The sequence below is a fragment of the Psittacula echo genome (genome assembly GCF_963264785.1).
Source record: "Psittacula echo genome assembly, chromosome: 3".
Lineage (NCBI taxonomy): Eukaryota > Metazoa > Chordata > Aves > Psittaciformes > Psittacidae > Psittacula > Psittacula echo.
Window position 1 is genome coordinate 88,656,218 of NC_137736.1, and position 16,795 is coordinate 88,673,012.

A 16,795-nucleotide genomic window follows, 5' to 3' on the forward strand; every position below is an offset into this window, starting at 1 on the left:
AAAAAAGGCAATGATCTTTCCCACTTACCAGTAAGTAAAAATGTTGAGTGTTTCACATCACTGGCAGATGACAGCAGCTGGCCACTGTCAGGAGGTTCTTAGTACCTGGAATATAGACCCCAAGTACCTGATTTGGAGTCTAATTGGAAACTTTTGATTGATTACAGAGACTTACATGAAATCTGTCACAGAGTCAGTCTTCTAATGCCATGTCCTGTACTTTAACTACATGATCACCTTCCATCCCCAGGGCGAGAATGACTACTTATATCCCCTCACATTAGCTTCTCTGTCATTTTCAGTTTTGCTTAGAAACTCAGTATCATGAATTCTTTAAGATGCTACTTGTCTGACCTGGCCCCTGATTTTGGTTGTTAAGATTCAGGCTAGCATTCCATATGGTGCCCTGTACAAGGGCTGCACGAACTGAACCTCTTTGGTTTTCTGCCATTTCTAAGGAAAGTGTCAGCTGTTAGTCGTGCTTGTTACTGAATGTCATTTGAGATGGTACTAGTGGGCAAAGTCCTAAAGGATATTTGGCATTACTGCTCTGATGAATATCTGCAGCCAGTGTTATTGAGTAAATGGTTTCATCTACGCATGAAATCTTATGAGAAAAAAAAAGGACAAAGTAAAAAAACCCCAAGAAATTAGAGCACATCTGTCTTTCTTTTCCTTCCATCTGTCAAACCAGGGCATGTACCATATCATTTTTTTCCTAGTGTGGAAAACTTTTGGCTTCCTTGTTATGAAGTTAACAACATGCAATTTGATATTGGATTATTTTTGTTACTTTTACGGTTGTTTTTAAGACTGCTATTGAAAATATATTATCCAGAGGGTTTCTAGTTCCAATTCCACAGATTTTGATCTATGTATTTACCTAAGACATAATGACAAATAGCCTTGCCTCTTCAGAGCAAAGCCCATACCCTCTGGTCTTTTTGTAAGTGCGCAAAAGGCATTTCTCTAATATGTTATACATCCATGTTTTAGGCCCTTGTTTGCGTTAGATGCAGAATTAATTATTTAATCATCTTAATTGTATTCCTTTCAATAAAACAAATACTTACAATAAGCATTATCTATGAATATTCCTATAGAAAAAGGTAATTTTGCATTAAGCACTGACCCAAATGTAATTTTACCCGCTTTTTTCTAGAAAATATTCCAGAGAAATGACTGATACCAAAGACTGATCTAATTAGCTTACCTGCTGTTTTTCTCCATTATATTATTATAGCTGTTGTCACTCTGCCTCAGTGCAATGTCTGTGCTGTTTTAAGGAGCAAAGGGAATACATCTCTGCCAAGTGGGATTTCTATGACTGCTCTGTAACCTGCATATATGTGTGAGGAATGGTCTGTGATGCATGCTTGACACTTTAGCAGTCTGGCCAGTCTGTCATTGTGTAATGGAAGTTTTAATTGAATAATTACCTGTCAGTAAAAACAGCAATCCTTACTGCAGTGCAAGGCCTCCATTACCTTCGGAAGGATAACTGCAGGATTTAGCCTTTAATGAAACCTGCTGTCTTTTCATACTGAACTTTCGATCTCACTTTGACTGCCACATAATTTCTGACTATGTTTTTTTTGGCCATTGTGTAGTTAAGAAGTTGAGGGCATGCTTCACATATAGTTAATTAATTATACATAAGAATTTGATCTCCATTTAGAAACTAGAAAGATAAGACATTAAAAGACTATATATTTCATTGATTCTAGGAAGTTCAAGCACAGGAACCTGCACACGCACAGAAAACACTGACATACAGAACACTTCATGTCAAATCTAAGTGATAATTTAATATACTTAAAGCTTGTTTAAGAAGCCATAATCAGATTTAATTTTTTATATCCAAAGAACACTTATTAGCACATACTGTGAAAGAAAATCCAGTGCTACAAGCCAAAAAAAGTAGATTATATATGATAAGTGTTTTCACTTATCATACAAAAGATAATATCTGTGAATAACGTGATTTAGATTAAAGGGGCTGGTAAAGTCAGAGACATTCAGAACAATGACTGTTAGATGACAAGAAAAACTTGGAATTTTATTAGCTTTAATGTTAGCAAAAGTGTTATTAAACAAATCCAAATCCATTGATATCAGTGGTAAACTTTCCAGTACTTTTACTAGGTTCTAGGTTAGGCCTGTGTTTATTCCTTCTGCAAATGAAATTTAAAGTTCTGTGAACAAGTATTGAAGTCTCTATTTCAGAAAATTTTGTCAGCCTTGAAGTTATTTTGCCTGCTCTTTTCACTGTTTTTTTATATTATTAGTAACTGTAATGTAATAATGACAACTTCTTCCTCTTCTCATTCTAAAAGTAATCAAACCAAACCAAACAACAAAAAACAAAAAACCAACCAACCAACCCCCCCAAAAAAAAAAAACCCACAAAAAACCCCAAAACAAAACAACTTTCCCTTTTCAGATTTTTGCTGAAGTAGGCGTGGTTATCTACCATTTTTGAGTAGTTATCACTCTATTTGCAGTTCCTGTGGAAATACATCAGATTTACATATCCCTAATCTGTCAACAATAGAACTCAAACCTGGGGGTTTAGGTGCATTCTCTGTATGCCTTGTCAACTCCTGAAGACTGAGATAAGGTGGCTTCCACAGGCACTGAGCTCTGTTATGTATTCTACAGTTTGATAACACTTTAAATCTCTGAGTACCACCATGCATTTTATTCCATCTGTCATAGTAGCCCATGTCAGAAAAGATCCTGACCTACAGCTACATGAGCAATTGGTATTAAGCCAATAATGTAACTCTGTTCAATTTGTCCATAAGTGGATATAATTTATTTAATAATTGCTCTGATGCTGAATTCTCATTCAGAAACATGTCCTGTCTGCTCTGTAGATAGCTAGCAATGTAACCCAGAATGTATCATGATATAACAGCAATACTTCTACACCATTGGTTTACGGTTAGATAAAACATCTTTGGACTTCCTTTTTTATTATTCAATGAAAAACAAAGAAACACAGGCCATGTGGATATACAGTATTTTTGTGAAGTGCAATTTCATTCATTTGTGGCTCTGATTTTCATGCTTTTATTTATACTAATATTGACGCATAAAACAGAAAGTGAAACATAAGGTTTGTGCTTGTCAGTTTGCCTACCGAAAAGCTAGCATTTGCAAAATAAATATAAAATACCCATGAAATATTAGTAGATGTTGGGCCTAAAATTCAGCAGTCTTTGTCCATCTGTATTAATAGAAGTGGTTATGTGCCCTAGGTGTAAAGTACACAAATAAGTCCATCAGTTTTAAAACTGGGATCAAAAGTGATGACATACAACAAATTATGTGAAATGGGAACTTGCTAGTATGTACATTTGGAAAAAATATGGACTAATCACTAAATGGTTTACATTCAAAATAACTGTTTAGTGTCCTGCTTTCTTCATTTTGTAAGCAGATAATGTTAGAGAAGTCACAGGGCAAGATAATTTGAAAGTCTGTAGTTTTGACCATTTGACTTGAATCTATTCCCAATATAAGCTAAGCAGTAGATGGTTATTACCACCAGTTGGTGTAATTTGACAGATTTCTGCTAAGTTATTATTTTAGACCACAGAAAGAAAGAAATTCACCTGTGAGTTCACTTTACTAACACTAAACTCAGCTGGTACAAATTAAGTTAGATCATCGATACCAAAACATGAACATGGACTATCAAAATTACCTTTTGGCATATTCTAAGGGCACCCTGGGCATTGGCATAATTTTTTAAAACTATCCATATGATTGTCAGAGTTGCTGTTTTCCCTGTAACTTTTAATGTGGCAAGAGCATGCCGTATATAGTTTGTGGAAAATACTGAAAGTTGGATGAAGTCAAATAATAATAGTGATTTTTGTCAGCTATCATTTAGCTTCTACCTGAGGCCAGCAGAAATTATATTTCTAACCACTCTCACAGTAAGAAACCTATGAGAGTATCTGATGTTTTGATAGTACAGTAGTACCACTGTCTTCTCTGTGTAGCTTATTTCCACTAAGTCCTTTTTTTTTCTCTCTTTTTTTTTTTTTTTTTGTCTTGTTTGTTAATAAATAAGGTTTTAGGTTTATAACTGGCTAAGCTGCTGAAGTATATTTAGTATTTTTTTCTATAGGTCTCTGTGTGGAAACACCTTAATATGCTTACTCTTCATTATGCATCTGTAGCAGAGATTTGGTCCAACAGTCAACATGGCACACGAATGAAAGACCCATTAGCAAAACGAAAAAGCCTCTTCAACCATGGAAAGTCCTAACACCCTCTGTGGATTTATTTTTTTGAGCTTTGACATCATAAGATATTACCAGGCAGATGTTGTATGTAGTGGAAAAAGAATTTGTAGTTGGTATTTGTAATATGTGTTGTTCTCTGTAGAATCCTAAGTGAAAAGCTGGGGATTTGTTTTTGTTGGTTTGGGTTTTTGGGGTATTTTGTTTTGCTTTTCTTTATCACATGTTTACATATGCAAAATGAGAATCCCAAGGCTTTTGAAGTACAAATAAGAAAAAAAAAAAAAGAGATAATTGAAAAACTGCTCTTAGGAAAGCAGTTCTTAAGGACATTTTGTTCAAGTAACAAAACATAGGTAATACATTATTGCCTAGTTCCTTTTCTAGTACAGATGCAGGTATTTTTTTAGCAGGGGTGTTTTATTAACTTATAGCATGTGCAATCGATTGTGATAATAATATTTGTTTCAAATTAAAATATTATAGAAATTGCATCTTTCCCAGGATGCATCAGCTTAACTGTATTACCCTTGACAATTGTGTCCACTTTCAGCTTTTCTAATGTGGATCCATTTATCTAATGTGACAGGTATAGTGTCCATTTTTTTAATAGATGTACAACTTCTTTCTAGACTCATAGCATGTAAAAGGTCTTATCCTCAAAGGGCAATGCTGCTGCTGTTTCTGCTTTCCCTGCTTGTAGCAGAAGACATGACTGCTGACTCAGAATTAATTGTAATCAGTGAGCTGTCAGTGACAGATACCCATTGCACATGCTAGTACTAGTTCAGAAGGTGATATTTTAATGTACTAGTCCCCCTATGGCATCCCTACATTGAGAGCCTCCTTCCTTCCTTGCCTTCCTGCCATCCCCATGCTAATACAGGTTATCATAATCTTTATGAGAATTCATTTTTTCCTGCATATTTTAATCCTTGCTTTATTGAGGAGCAATATGATCTTCTTAATTGAATTTCCTCTAATTCACATAAATAAATAAAGATTGACATCACAATGTTGCTATAAGTCCTGGTTGTTTCAAGGTGTGATCATTTAAAGGGCTTCAAATTTTCCTTTTTTTCTTTTTTTTTCTTTAAAAACACTGTTAATCTGACTACCTTTAAAGCCCTATGATACAAATCTTCCTAACGCACAGCTGGTTGTTTGCTTCTAAATGTGTGGATTTTGAAATACGATTTTCTTCCTTTTATATACACAGTTAAAACCAAGGTATTAAAATCCTGAGGTTAGTTCTATTACAGAATGAGGGCTGCATCACCCCATACAAAAGATTGCTACCTTTACGCAAAAGCTGTGGCCTGCTTGATTTCCAATGTCACATGCGATACTAAAGACATGGAACTGAATACTAAAGTGATCTTTATACATCTTTCTTTTTCCTGAAGATCATTGGAAACTTTCCTGCTTCTTGGTACTCTGCATATCTGCTGTAGTGAATGACAGTGATGAAAGCATAAACATACAGCACTTCTGTAACACAACAATTATCAGCTTTGAAAATAAGATGCAGTATCAAGAATGATTATTGATGTGCTACTGCATCTATCAGTTTACTCAATACAGTTAAAAATTTTAGTTGATGTAATGGTTCTGGAAATCATTAAATATTATAAAAATAATTTATGTTAACATTATAAATATAATTGCAAATATAGCAGTCAGTATTTTCATAAATAAAAGTAATAGGGTTATTTTTATAAGCAGCCTCCAGATAATGTATATTCCTCAGATGGAAAATATTCTAAATTGTTTTTTTCTCATATTTAAGAAAGTAATTTATCATTAAAAGAAAGTCCCTGAAACCTTATTGCGATGTTCACACTACTGAAGCCAGATGAGTTTTACAGAATGTAAATCAGGACAAATTTATTATTATAATTAAACTTGTAAAATTTCAGCAACAGCTGTTTCTACATTTTAGTTGTTCATATACATTATTGATCAACACATGCTTTTTACTAATGTAAAATTTCTCAGAGTGTAGAGAAGTTATGCTGGTTCTTGTTATAATTGGTACAGTGCTTCCGCAATGCTTCTTCAATTGAGTGCACTTGTAATGTGCATTATCTGTATTGCTAGGAGGAGCTCATCACCAAAATCAAATTAAACAAATCAATTGAAGTTCACTGAAGTCTTTAAATTACTAAAGATCACATAAAATATAACTCTATTACAACTGAATTGTTTATATGTCAGCTTCTTTGCATGCTGTAATACAAATAAGCTCTTATAAAATATGCCAGAGCAACAGGTAAGCCAGTGTAGTATCTTTTTAACAGTGAGATCTGTTTCTTCAACTTCTTGTATTCTAAATACTTAATGGCAGCTAAAATTTCAAGTGTTGAATGTCTAATGTTAGGTGCCTAAATAGTTAGAGGCAGAGTACAAGATCTACCTTTACTTACTGGTATGACTTTGGGCATTTAAATTTTCGAACTCTGATTTTCATGTCTCTCTCTACTGTCAAGCAGTATATCAACACAATTGTCAAAGAAATTAATGTCTGAAGTCTTCTAATATATAAGTTTACCTAGTCATCTGTAGTCAATGAGTACAGACATCCCAAAAAGGCATTTTACTGTTACTTTGCAATCACGTATTTTTAGAAAAACTATCCCACATATAACACTAATTTTTAATGGGTGTCTACAAATAGTTGCATTTTCAATTAATCCTTTCTCAGTGTTATTTTCCACAGAGTTTCTGGTAAGAAACATGCAATAAATATAGGAAACTGTGGTTTACTAATGTCTAGCCATTTGGGTGAATAATGTTTCTGAACATTAGTTTAGTTGTTTACTGGTAGCACACCTGATTGTTTTCTTTTATGTTTTATTGTGTACAGCGTTTTCCATCTCTTCCCCCCACTTGCCTTTCCATGCATCTGAGATAATAATTTGCATAACTGTAGGCATAGAACTAGTTTCCTGAGTCTCAGACAATTAATTCAGGAGAATGGAGGCTAAGACTCAAAATGTTGAGAATTTGTTAGTATTTTACCAGACTCCCATGTTGAATAAGGTAACACTCTGATTTTGACTAGATTACATTGTAACATTCAGCTTTCCTGTTAGGTCACATTTACCTTGCAATCAGGATGATCATACACAGGTAGCAATGCTCACTAAAAAAAGAGTATTTGCCTCCTAAGTGGATATTAGGAAGGAAAAACTTAAAATAAAACATATAACAGTCCTGCGTTTATTGTCTTTAGTTAGAGGTTTGTCAGTATTCAGTGTCCAATTAAAAAAAAACCAAACCAAACCAAACCCAAAACAACAAAACCCAAACCGAACCAAACAAAAAAACCCTGAACACATAAAATCCAGTAAACCCCAGGAATACTTTATGGCACAAAGAGTACGGTTTCGTGAAATAAAATGAAGGAATATCACCACATAAGCAAAAAAAGAAAGTGATATTACAGCAACAAAAAAAATTACTAAAACTGTAGGGTTTGACTGCCAGTCTCTTCATTCACTTCATTCACTGTGCAAAACTAAAACAGCACCCCAACCAGAGAGGCTGTTTGTTCTACACATTTAAATGTGCTTGGGACCAGAAGGCAGTCACTTCTTCTTCAGTCAGTGGGTAGATTGTAACTGATAATGTTGTAATAGTTGATTAAATTTATGCATTCTTTTAATATATTCCAGAGTAATTTACTGATTTCTATGAAATTTTAGTATTGCAAAACTGAGCAGAAGAAATCAAATGATTGTCTGGTATAACAAATATTTATATTCTGAAATCAGTAACAATATTGTTACCTTAGGTGGAAAAACAAGTTAAATGCCTATCCACTCTAGCTATTTGTATGGGTAGCATAGAATGAAGATGTACCATGAAGATGCAGTAGGAATTGCTTTTTCTTTTTTCATTCTTAGTTTAGCCTGAGAGATTGATGGAAACCTTATCTATCTCCATTATCTTGGTTTTGTGGGGAAGATATCAAGATGGGTATGGAGAATGGATTATCCTGTGATGCAAGCAGGATCCTTGAATAAGGACCGTCATGGGGACTGCATGAGGGAGTTAAGTTTTGATGTAGCCAAAATAAAAAAAATAACCCATTTCTCTTAGCAAATTGCAGCGATCTACAACACAATTTGTAAATAACACAGAGTGGAGCCAGGATTACTGGAAGAAGCAAGAGTGGCTTTTACAAAGGAAATAGAATGATTCTTATCTCAGATTCATATTCTGTAATCTTGCGTGAAACATGAAAGAAGAATATGTGTATAAGTGATCACTAAGCTACATTATGCAAAGCCCTGGTTAAGGTGCTTTGTGGCTTTCCTGCAAAATGCTCTACAAGTACACACTTCGAAAGAAACTCACAGTCCAGAAGTACATTTTCATTAAACTTTCCAATTTGGAAAATAGAAGGTAGATTGTCGATTTTCGAGAGTTTTCATTAAGTCAATCAGAACTGGAAAAAAATATATAACAAACTATTATTTATAAAACAAAATAATAAGCAACAATATGTTGATACAAACACCTTGCCAGTTCTTTCTATGGTGCAAATACATAGATATTTTCTGTGTAAGTTTCATGTTGTATTTTACTTTAAAAAGAATCTCCTTATCCCTCATCACACTCTTGCCACATCAAAAGATGTACTGTTTGTGCTTCCAAAATATGGATTTAAGAGAAAAATGTGGTTTTATCTCGTGAAAAAAATAACAGTTTAAACTATAGTGCATTTGGTGGTGGTTTAAACTGTAATTTAAAGCTTGGTGGTAACTAGCATATCTTTTCTCTTCCCTTCTGTAACTGTTATTAACTGTCATTTTTGTGACTTCCATTTAAAAGGCTGATCTCACAAAAAAAAAAAAAAAAAAAAAAAAAAAAAAAAAAAAAAAATCCATGTTTTAGTACATGAACCAAGAGACTTTGTTTTGATCCTGTGAGGAACAAACTTTATCAAACAGACATCTTCCACAGAGGATGTCCAATAAAGCTTTTTTCTTTTTCTTGTGTCCTTACAACACTGTCTTACACTTTTGCACAAACGTAATTTCAGGGTGTTTGTCTACTGGGTTTTTTAAAATAAGTTTCTTCTCTGAAGGACTGAGTGAGTTTTAAGTTTCACTGAAGTATTTCATGTATAGACTCTCTGTTTGTCTTCCATAAAGGTAAATTTTTTTCTCAAGTTTCTCTTTAAAGCCTCCTTTTCAACACCTTCCACAAGGGAAATATTCCTTTGTTTGGTTTCTTTTTTTTTTTTTTCGTCTTTGTTTTTCCTTCATAATATTCCTTTGCTATCTTAACACAAAGTATGGCATAGCTGTTCAGAAAGCAAAGGGAAACAATTTTTGTGAATGAAAGATCTCCCTATCTGAAATAAAAGGTATGTCATGCTTGAATATGTGTTCTGATATGCAAGAGCATGGCACATTCTGTAAAGCTTAATTTGACTTTCTGTGAATTAGGTGTTTTGGTGACTTCTGCTTGTCTGGAAAATCAAGGACAAAAATCACGGCTCTTAACTTACAACTATAACAAGTGGAGAATAGGGCATTTTGTTTAAAGTACTGATTTGTAAACTCAGAAGCCAGCTCAGCTGATTAAAATTCAGCAGGTTCTATTTGCAACAACCCAGCGTAGAAATGTTTTTTTAATTATAGCTTGTTTTATAACAATGGATAGGATCTGTAGCCAAATCTGACCCTGTGAGACATTCAGCAAAAGAACAATAGTATAATTATTTCTTGCATCCCTGATTAGCAAAAACAATGCAATAGTTGTACGAAGCTTGAAAGTCTGGTTTTCAGAATAAAATAATCTCACCATGCAAAAGCTCCTCTTAATGCTGATCTCTGTAACTTGCTGTTTGATTCAAACCCATAATGGGAACTAAAATGCATTTTAGAAGCTAGCATACAGTGGAAAGCACTGAAAAGTTTTTGAAAACCTGTATTTCTACTTCCTACATTAAAGTTCTGTTTCCAACACAACTCACAACTCAGCTGCTGCAGGACATTTCAAACACTTGATATCACAGGGCATGATGTTTCCTCTACTTCAGAATTTCAGCACTCAGGACCACAACATAATTTACTCTATTTACAGCCCACTTTCTGCTTATGTATGAGGGTTTCTCATAATAAAATAAGGCAGCAAAAAGTTATCTTACATGCAGTGTCCAAACCTCACTAGTAGTGGTCCACCTTCTCTAGACATCTGTGCTGTGGTAAAATTCCTACCAATTATTTTGTTTAAGTAAGGATTTCATTATTATATCTTTAATGCTCTATGCCAAATTCAAAGCAATAGTTTTGTATGCAGTGAATTACAAATTCTGGTATCAGAATACATTTTATACAACTAAGATTGTCCAAAATAAATTACCTTGGTAAAAATTTTGTTTTCAGCATTCAAAAATTACGAAACTGCTTCAGATGTTTCTAGATTTTTCCTTTCATTTTCAATTAGAATTCACAGAATCACAGAATTACTGAATGGCTGAAGTTGGAAATGACCTCTGGAGGCCATCTAGTCTAATCCCCCCTGATCAAGCAGGGACATTGAGAGATTATTTTCCAGGACCATGTCCAGATGGCTTTTGGACATCTTCAAGGAAGGAGTATCCACAGCCTCTCCAGACTACTTGTACCAGTGCTTAGTTACTCAGCAAAAAAGTGTTCCCTGATGTTCATAACTTCCTGTGTTTCACTTTGGGTCCATTATTACCTGTCCTGTCACTGAGCACCACTGAATTCCTCATACCAAGGAAACAGAAGTGAGAAAAACAGGACAGAAGACTTTGAGAAAAAGAAAATTTTGAGACTAAAATATTTTTTAAATGTTTTCAGTTTCTCCAAATATTGTAATAAAGAAAAATGCAATGTTACATCAAGCACAGGTTCTACTTTTTTGTGCTTGATCCAAAAGATTAGGAATATTCCCCACCCTCCATCATCAATTCCTCCCTTCCACCCAAGAGATCTTGTTGATATTCTTATTGGCATTTTCAAATACCACAAGTGTTACTTATATTCATTAATTCTACAAATTAAATTTGGTAGAAAGTACTAGATATGCATTTGGTTTCATTGTAGCAGGAAAGAAGCAGCTAGACCAGTTTCATGTGTGGTTGATTTGATATAATTTTGGTTGTTACCATGATTGAAGAAAGTATCAGCTGGCTGACCACCTGGTATGAAAACAGTGAAAAAACCACATGTTCCTATTATGCTTGGACTATCCTTTTATCAGCACCAGTTTGCTATCCTTTATCACTATCTATGATTCAGAATTAATTCTTCTCTATACCTCTTGTGGGTGTGAAGTCATGCTTCACCTGGCTGAGCTCTACAGAGTCTGCTGCAATAAGTGATTGATATAAGAGTGATTCCATGTAACTGGTACCGATTGTGGTCCTGTTTTCTAAATGCAGCCCAGGTTCAAAAACATACTGAGAAAAATTGTTCTGAATTATATATTGAAATTACTTTGACACAGGTTAAAGACCTATTATTTTGACTGAATTTTCCTTTCCATTTTGAGTTTCATATAACAATGATGTGATATTTCCTGATTAAAAATAAAGACTGAATGTTTTTCAGGACCTGAAGAAAACCCATATTTTTCCCTCACTAAATGATATTTTATGATTGAATATGTCAGAGATTTTAGACTTGAATTTTGGCCAAGTGTTGTGGACCTGAACCATAACTCCACCTCATGCTGTATATAATCCTGCATATGTTGTAGCATAATTAAGATTGTAATTACTTGTTATAATTAGTACCAGTATTGTACCAACTCATTACTCAGAATAACTTGATTCCATCTTTAGGTTAAAAAAAAAATAATTAAAAGCTGCATTTGGTTGCAAAAGGGAGAAGAGAAATACAGACATAGCCTAAGCATGTTGTAGGATTCCCTTTTGAGACAAGAATCCCTGATACTATAGTAGAGACAAGAAATTCAATGTACAAGCGAGGGGCTCAGCACTGGATCAGGGCCATCGGTCACAGCCTGTGCACTGAATGCCAGCTGCTGGGGGCGAGTGTCTGTACCCTCCCCAGACCACGTGTGCATGGTGTCTGAGTGTGGATTCACTGGCAAACTCGAAGCTGCACCAGCCAGCAAGTAGAAGGTGCCGGGTTTGGGCAGGGATATCAAGCTGATGGAGGGTCTGTGCTGGAATCTGAGGGGACCTGTGAGTGTCAGGTGCCTCTGGGACAAGCGTGTGAGTGCTGTGTGTGCGTAGTGAGTGCCCAGCTGGACCAGATGGAGAGTCAGGGACCCGTGGGGCTGATAAGGAGGGCTGGGATCTGGGCAGGGGTGCTGGGCAGGGAGAGAGACGGTGCTGGTACTTGGGGAATCCACAAATGTGGATGTGCACATGAACCTGGGGAGTGTGGTGTGTGAGCTGCTCTAGTGACATTGTGCCTCTGCCATCCCAAGGGGAGGAGGGAATGAGGCTGGCTGTGCTGAGTTTGATGTGAGTCCTGAATATGGGTTCTGCTGAAAGCAGCACCTGGTCTGTGGCTGTCTGTGTGTTTTGTGTATGTGTCTGGGATTCGTGCTGTTTTGGTACTGCAGCTTTGCTAGTGCAGAGGAGAAAGTGGCAGACATATCCCTCAGCCTAGGCAGAAACTCGATTCCCTGGGCGTTGGACTGGGCTCCAGTGGCCAGGCAGGAGGGTATTGGACCAGACAGACAGAGGAGGTGGCTGCATATCATATTACTTAACACCACCATAAGCTCTCAGTAGGTTGAGTGACAGTCTTCTCCTGTAATTAATATGATATACCTAAGCCTTTGTTTCTAGCCTGTCTTTGTAGAAGGCTTTTTCTCCTTGTTGTCTTGATAGCACAGGTTAGTCTACAGTTTCTTGACAGACTTGCTGTTCATTCATAATCTCTGGAGCTGGATCACTGTTTACTTGACCTTTAGATTTATAGTTTGGATTTACAAATTTATAGCAGTGTCAGCAAAGAAGTTGACAGTATTGGTGTTAGACCTGTGCCACTTCCTTGGCTGACTGGTCCCTGTCAGTGTAGATTCAGAGGAGATTTTGACTAGTATGAGGATCTTTTGTTAGCCAAGATCTTTATTTTTAATGCATAACTCATGAAACTAGCCATTTTTGTAATTATGCATTTTTCTTTTTGTTTAGGAGGTCAGTTAATTACAGGGGTTAATTATTTTGCAGAATCTTAAACTGAAATGTTCATGTCCTCCCTTACTTTAAGGATTTATTTCCTCAGTCATTCATAATTTCTCATGGAGTATTTTTAGTTAAAAAAGGAAAAGAAAATAATGTCCTTTTCCTGTGCCTCTTGCTGATTTTCCTAGTGATAGAAATTCTTACTCTGGAAAAACAGATTCTAAATTTGGGTTACTGAAAATAAATGCAGAAAGAGAAGATTTTAAGCTCTGTAGTTAGCTATATTTCTATTTTGTTCATATTAAAAGGAAAATGCCTGCTAGCAATTTCAATAAAATTGTTCAGGGTGGAAATTCTAAAATGAAAAAAGCTGTAAGAAGGTAAGAAAGCTAAAGTTTGCTTAGCGATAATATATAAAGTGATAGTATATAAACTTAGGACCTCTGTTGATGTGAATGAATACAACTCAATGACTGAGAGTATCTATTTGGTTTTGCTACTGCTGGATTCCAATCCTAAAGCCAGAAAAGGAACTTAAAAGAAAAATGCTAATTATAAAACCACAGCCTGGGGCAAGTAGTATTACATTTATTTCTATACTGAATTACACAGTAATCCAGAATTGACTTAATCAACTATCTATGTCCACCCAAGGGAGATGAATGAAAAGAAACCTGATGGAGGATATTGATCATCATATAAAATGGTAGCAATTATCATTAACAAATAGTTTTTAATACGAAAACATACAGTTAGTACTATTAACTTGATGTTTTCCTCATTAAAGAAAAAAAAAAAAAGAAAAAAGAGTCAGGGCCTGATGCTTTTTCCATTAGTTTCAGGAAAACTTGCTTTAATTTTGGACAGCTACAAGACACCTGATTTTAATTTCTTTAAAAATGGTAATTAGCGGAAGATACCTGTATTTTCCTAATGCTCTTTTCTCTACTGACTTTGTAGAATTCTGAATGTTTAGCTTAGATATAGCCCATAACTTTCAGATGGCTAATATTAATAAGAAAGTAACCACTAAACTAAACAGCTATTAAGCTTAAGGCAAACTTTGTGAATCTCCTCTTCATTCTAAAACAATCTAGCTAACCAGACCAATCAGGCTCCCTACTGCTGAGGCTGATTTTTGTAGGAAGATATGCTTAACTTAATTTGACCACTCTCTTGAGATACTCTTGAACTAGTTGTTTCCACTGCTTCAAAGATGCAGTATTTTGATCCATGAAAACCTGTAATATTATTTTCATGAATCTCACAGTTGCGGTTGCTAAAAAATTCACAGCAGTGCTCTTGGTTCTGGAGCTCACAGGGAATCGCTGTATCATTCTGTGGCTACAATTCACAAATTTGGGTTATTTCTCCAGATGAGACAGATTCAAATTAATAATGGTTAACTGATCCAAGTGTATACTGCAGGGTTTGGGGTTTGTTTATGTCTTTTTTTCTTGAGGTGACTGTGGGTTTTGTTGGGTTTTTTTTAAAAATTTGTAATTCTGTTTCTCATTCGTAGTGTTTTTTGACCGAAGTATGCCCTGCTTATTTTTCTTTCCCTTAAGAGAGTGAAAATTGCTCATGCCATCATTGCATTCTATGATTCCTTGCTGACAATTGTGATTGCACAGATATATTATCAATTCTAAATATTCATTTTAGTTCGGTAATTGATATCAGTTAATAGATATGTATTTATATATCCTTCTATTCTTGCAAGATGACAAAATTTTGTATTGGTTTGTTTAACTTGGCAGACTTTTTTCCAGTGTGGACAGTGATAGTACAGGTTTTAGCTTCAGAAATATAGTCTTACTCTATTTTGTGATGTAATTAGCTTTTCATAACATAGTTTACAACAGCTTCTGCTTCTCAGAGTTTTTATAGATCACACCTTTAAAATTCTGAGAAATATACTGACCACCTTCTTATGAGAAGCATACTTCACAGATGAGCATGTGCAGACCTTTGAAATTTGGCTCTCCTGCCTGCCATCTTCCCTGGGTTGCTGTAAAAGCAAGTTAAAATTAAAAATACAACATGCAAACATGATAATAACAATTGCCTCATATGCATTGCCAGGAATCTATTTGTATGTCAAAAGTTTAAAATAAAAAAAGAACCAAAACAAACCAACAAACCCCCCACCCCCAAAAAAAACCAACAAAGAAAAAATTAAAAAAAAAAGTCAGGAGAACAGAAGAGCACTAATCAGTGTGTCCTGTGCTCTTCTTTGTAGTCCCAGCGCCGTGTTACATTTCACCTCCCTGATGGCTCCCAGGAAAGCTGCAGTGACAGTGGTCTGGGAGACCACGAGCCGGTGGGTGGTGGAACCCTGATCTCACACCCTCTCCCTCTGGTTCCGCCGCAGGACGAATTCTACGACCAGGCTTCACCAGACAAGAGGACTGAAGCTGATGGCAACTCCGATCCCAACTCGGGTGAGTCACCGTCAGTGCTCTGTTTATCTAAGTTGCTTTAGTAACTTAAAAAAAGTTATTTTCTTTTTTATCCCTTTGAGCTCTGCAATGGTAGAGATGTTTTTAAGCATGTGCATGAATATTTGGTCGTGTCAGCTCATAATGATTGTTAGGAAATAATGTAGTTTGCCTGAAGTGCCTCATGTAATTTCAATGTAGAAATCCAGTGAGAAAAAACAACTCCATACTAATTGCACAGTAAGTGAGAACACCTGGGCAAGGGCATCCTACAAGGTAGCAAGCTTTTCTTGATGAATGCAGTGCTGTTGCTATTTAGCATTAGACATTGTTTTAGGAAAGTCATTCTAGATACAAAAGAGCAAGGACACAGAGGTGACACTATCTGTCAGACTAACATAGAAAACAGTAAATCAGTGAAGCGCTGAAAAATTTCAAGAATCCAAGTTTCTACTACACACCTTCAATTCCCCCTTTCTAGCAACAAGAAACATGGGGTTTGCTTGTTCGATTGGAATGGCATGATGTTCTGGTTTTCTGGAACTGTTGGATATGTATTTTCATGCAAATATATGTCCAGTTTGTCTGATTTGGGAATTTCTGCCTTTCTTCTTCTTTCCTTTTCCTTTATATACCTCCTATATAATACCTTTACGTTATTCCAGTGCTTTTGTGACAGTCAGTACTGAAGAATGAAGTGAGGTCTTAACAAATACTACGACTAGAATTTCAGCAACTGTGAATGGGCTGACTCTTGAGCAAGAATGTATGTCTGCTTAAGCAAGTGAGGAGCTTAAGTGGAATTATCCTGTTAATTCTCTGACCACGTATGAAACGTGTGAAAGATTTAACAAGATCAGACAGGAATTTTAAGGCAGCATGGCATATTGGCAGTGTCATATTGTCTTCACTGACTCTGAATTGCACATCTCTCCAAAATGTGATATAAA

At 35.6% G+C, this 16,795-nt stretch overlaps 1 protein-coding gene across 3 annotated transcripts in view; it reads left to right on the forward strand.

The window, feature by feature from the left end:
- The window catches only part of PCDH9 (protocadherin 9), a gene marked incomplete at its 5' end in the record, with an annotated part of 738,691 nt that overhangs the window by 441,859 nt on the left and 280,037 nt on the right, over positions 1-16,795 (forward strand). The window contains one exon of one of the 3 annotated variants that reach the window (XM_080613939.1): positions 15,706-15,848. In XM_080613939.1, coding sequence (XP_080470065.1) covers positions 15,706-15,848 — 143 coding nt within the window. Of the gene's footprint in view, positions 1-15,646; positions 15,849-16,795 lie in introns of all 3 variants that reach the window. The other 2 variants (XM_080613938.1, XM_080613940.1) reach the window with 2 other exon arrangements.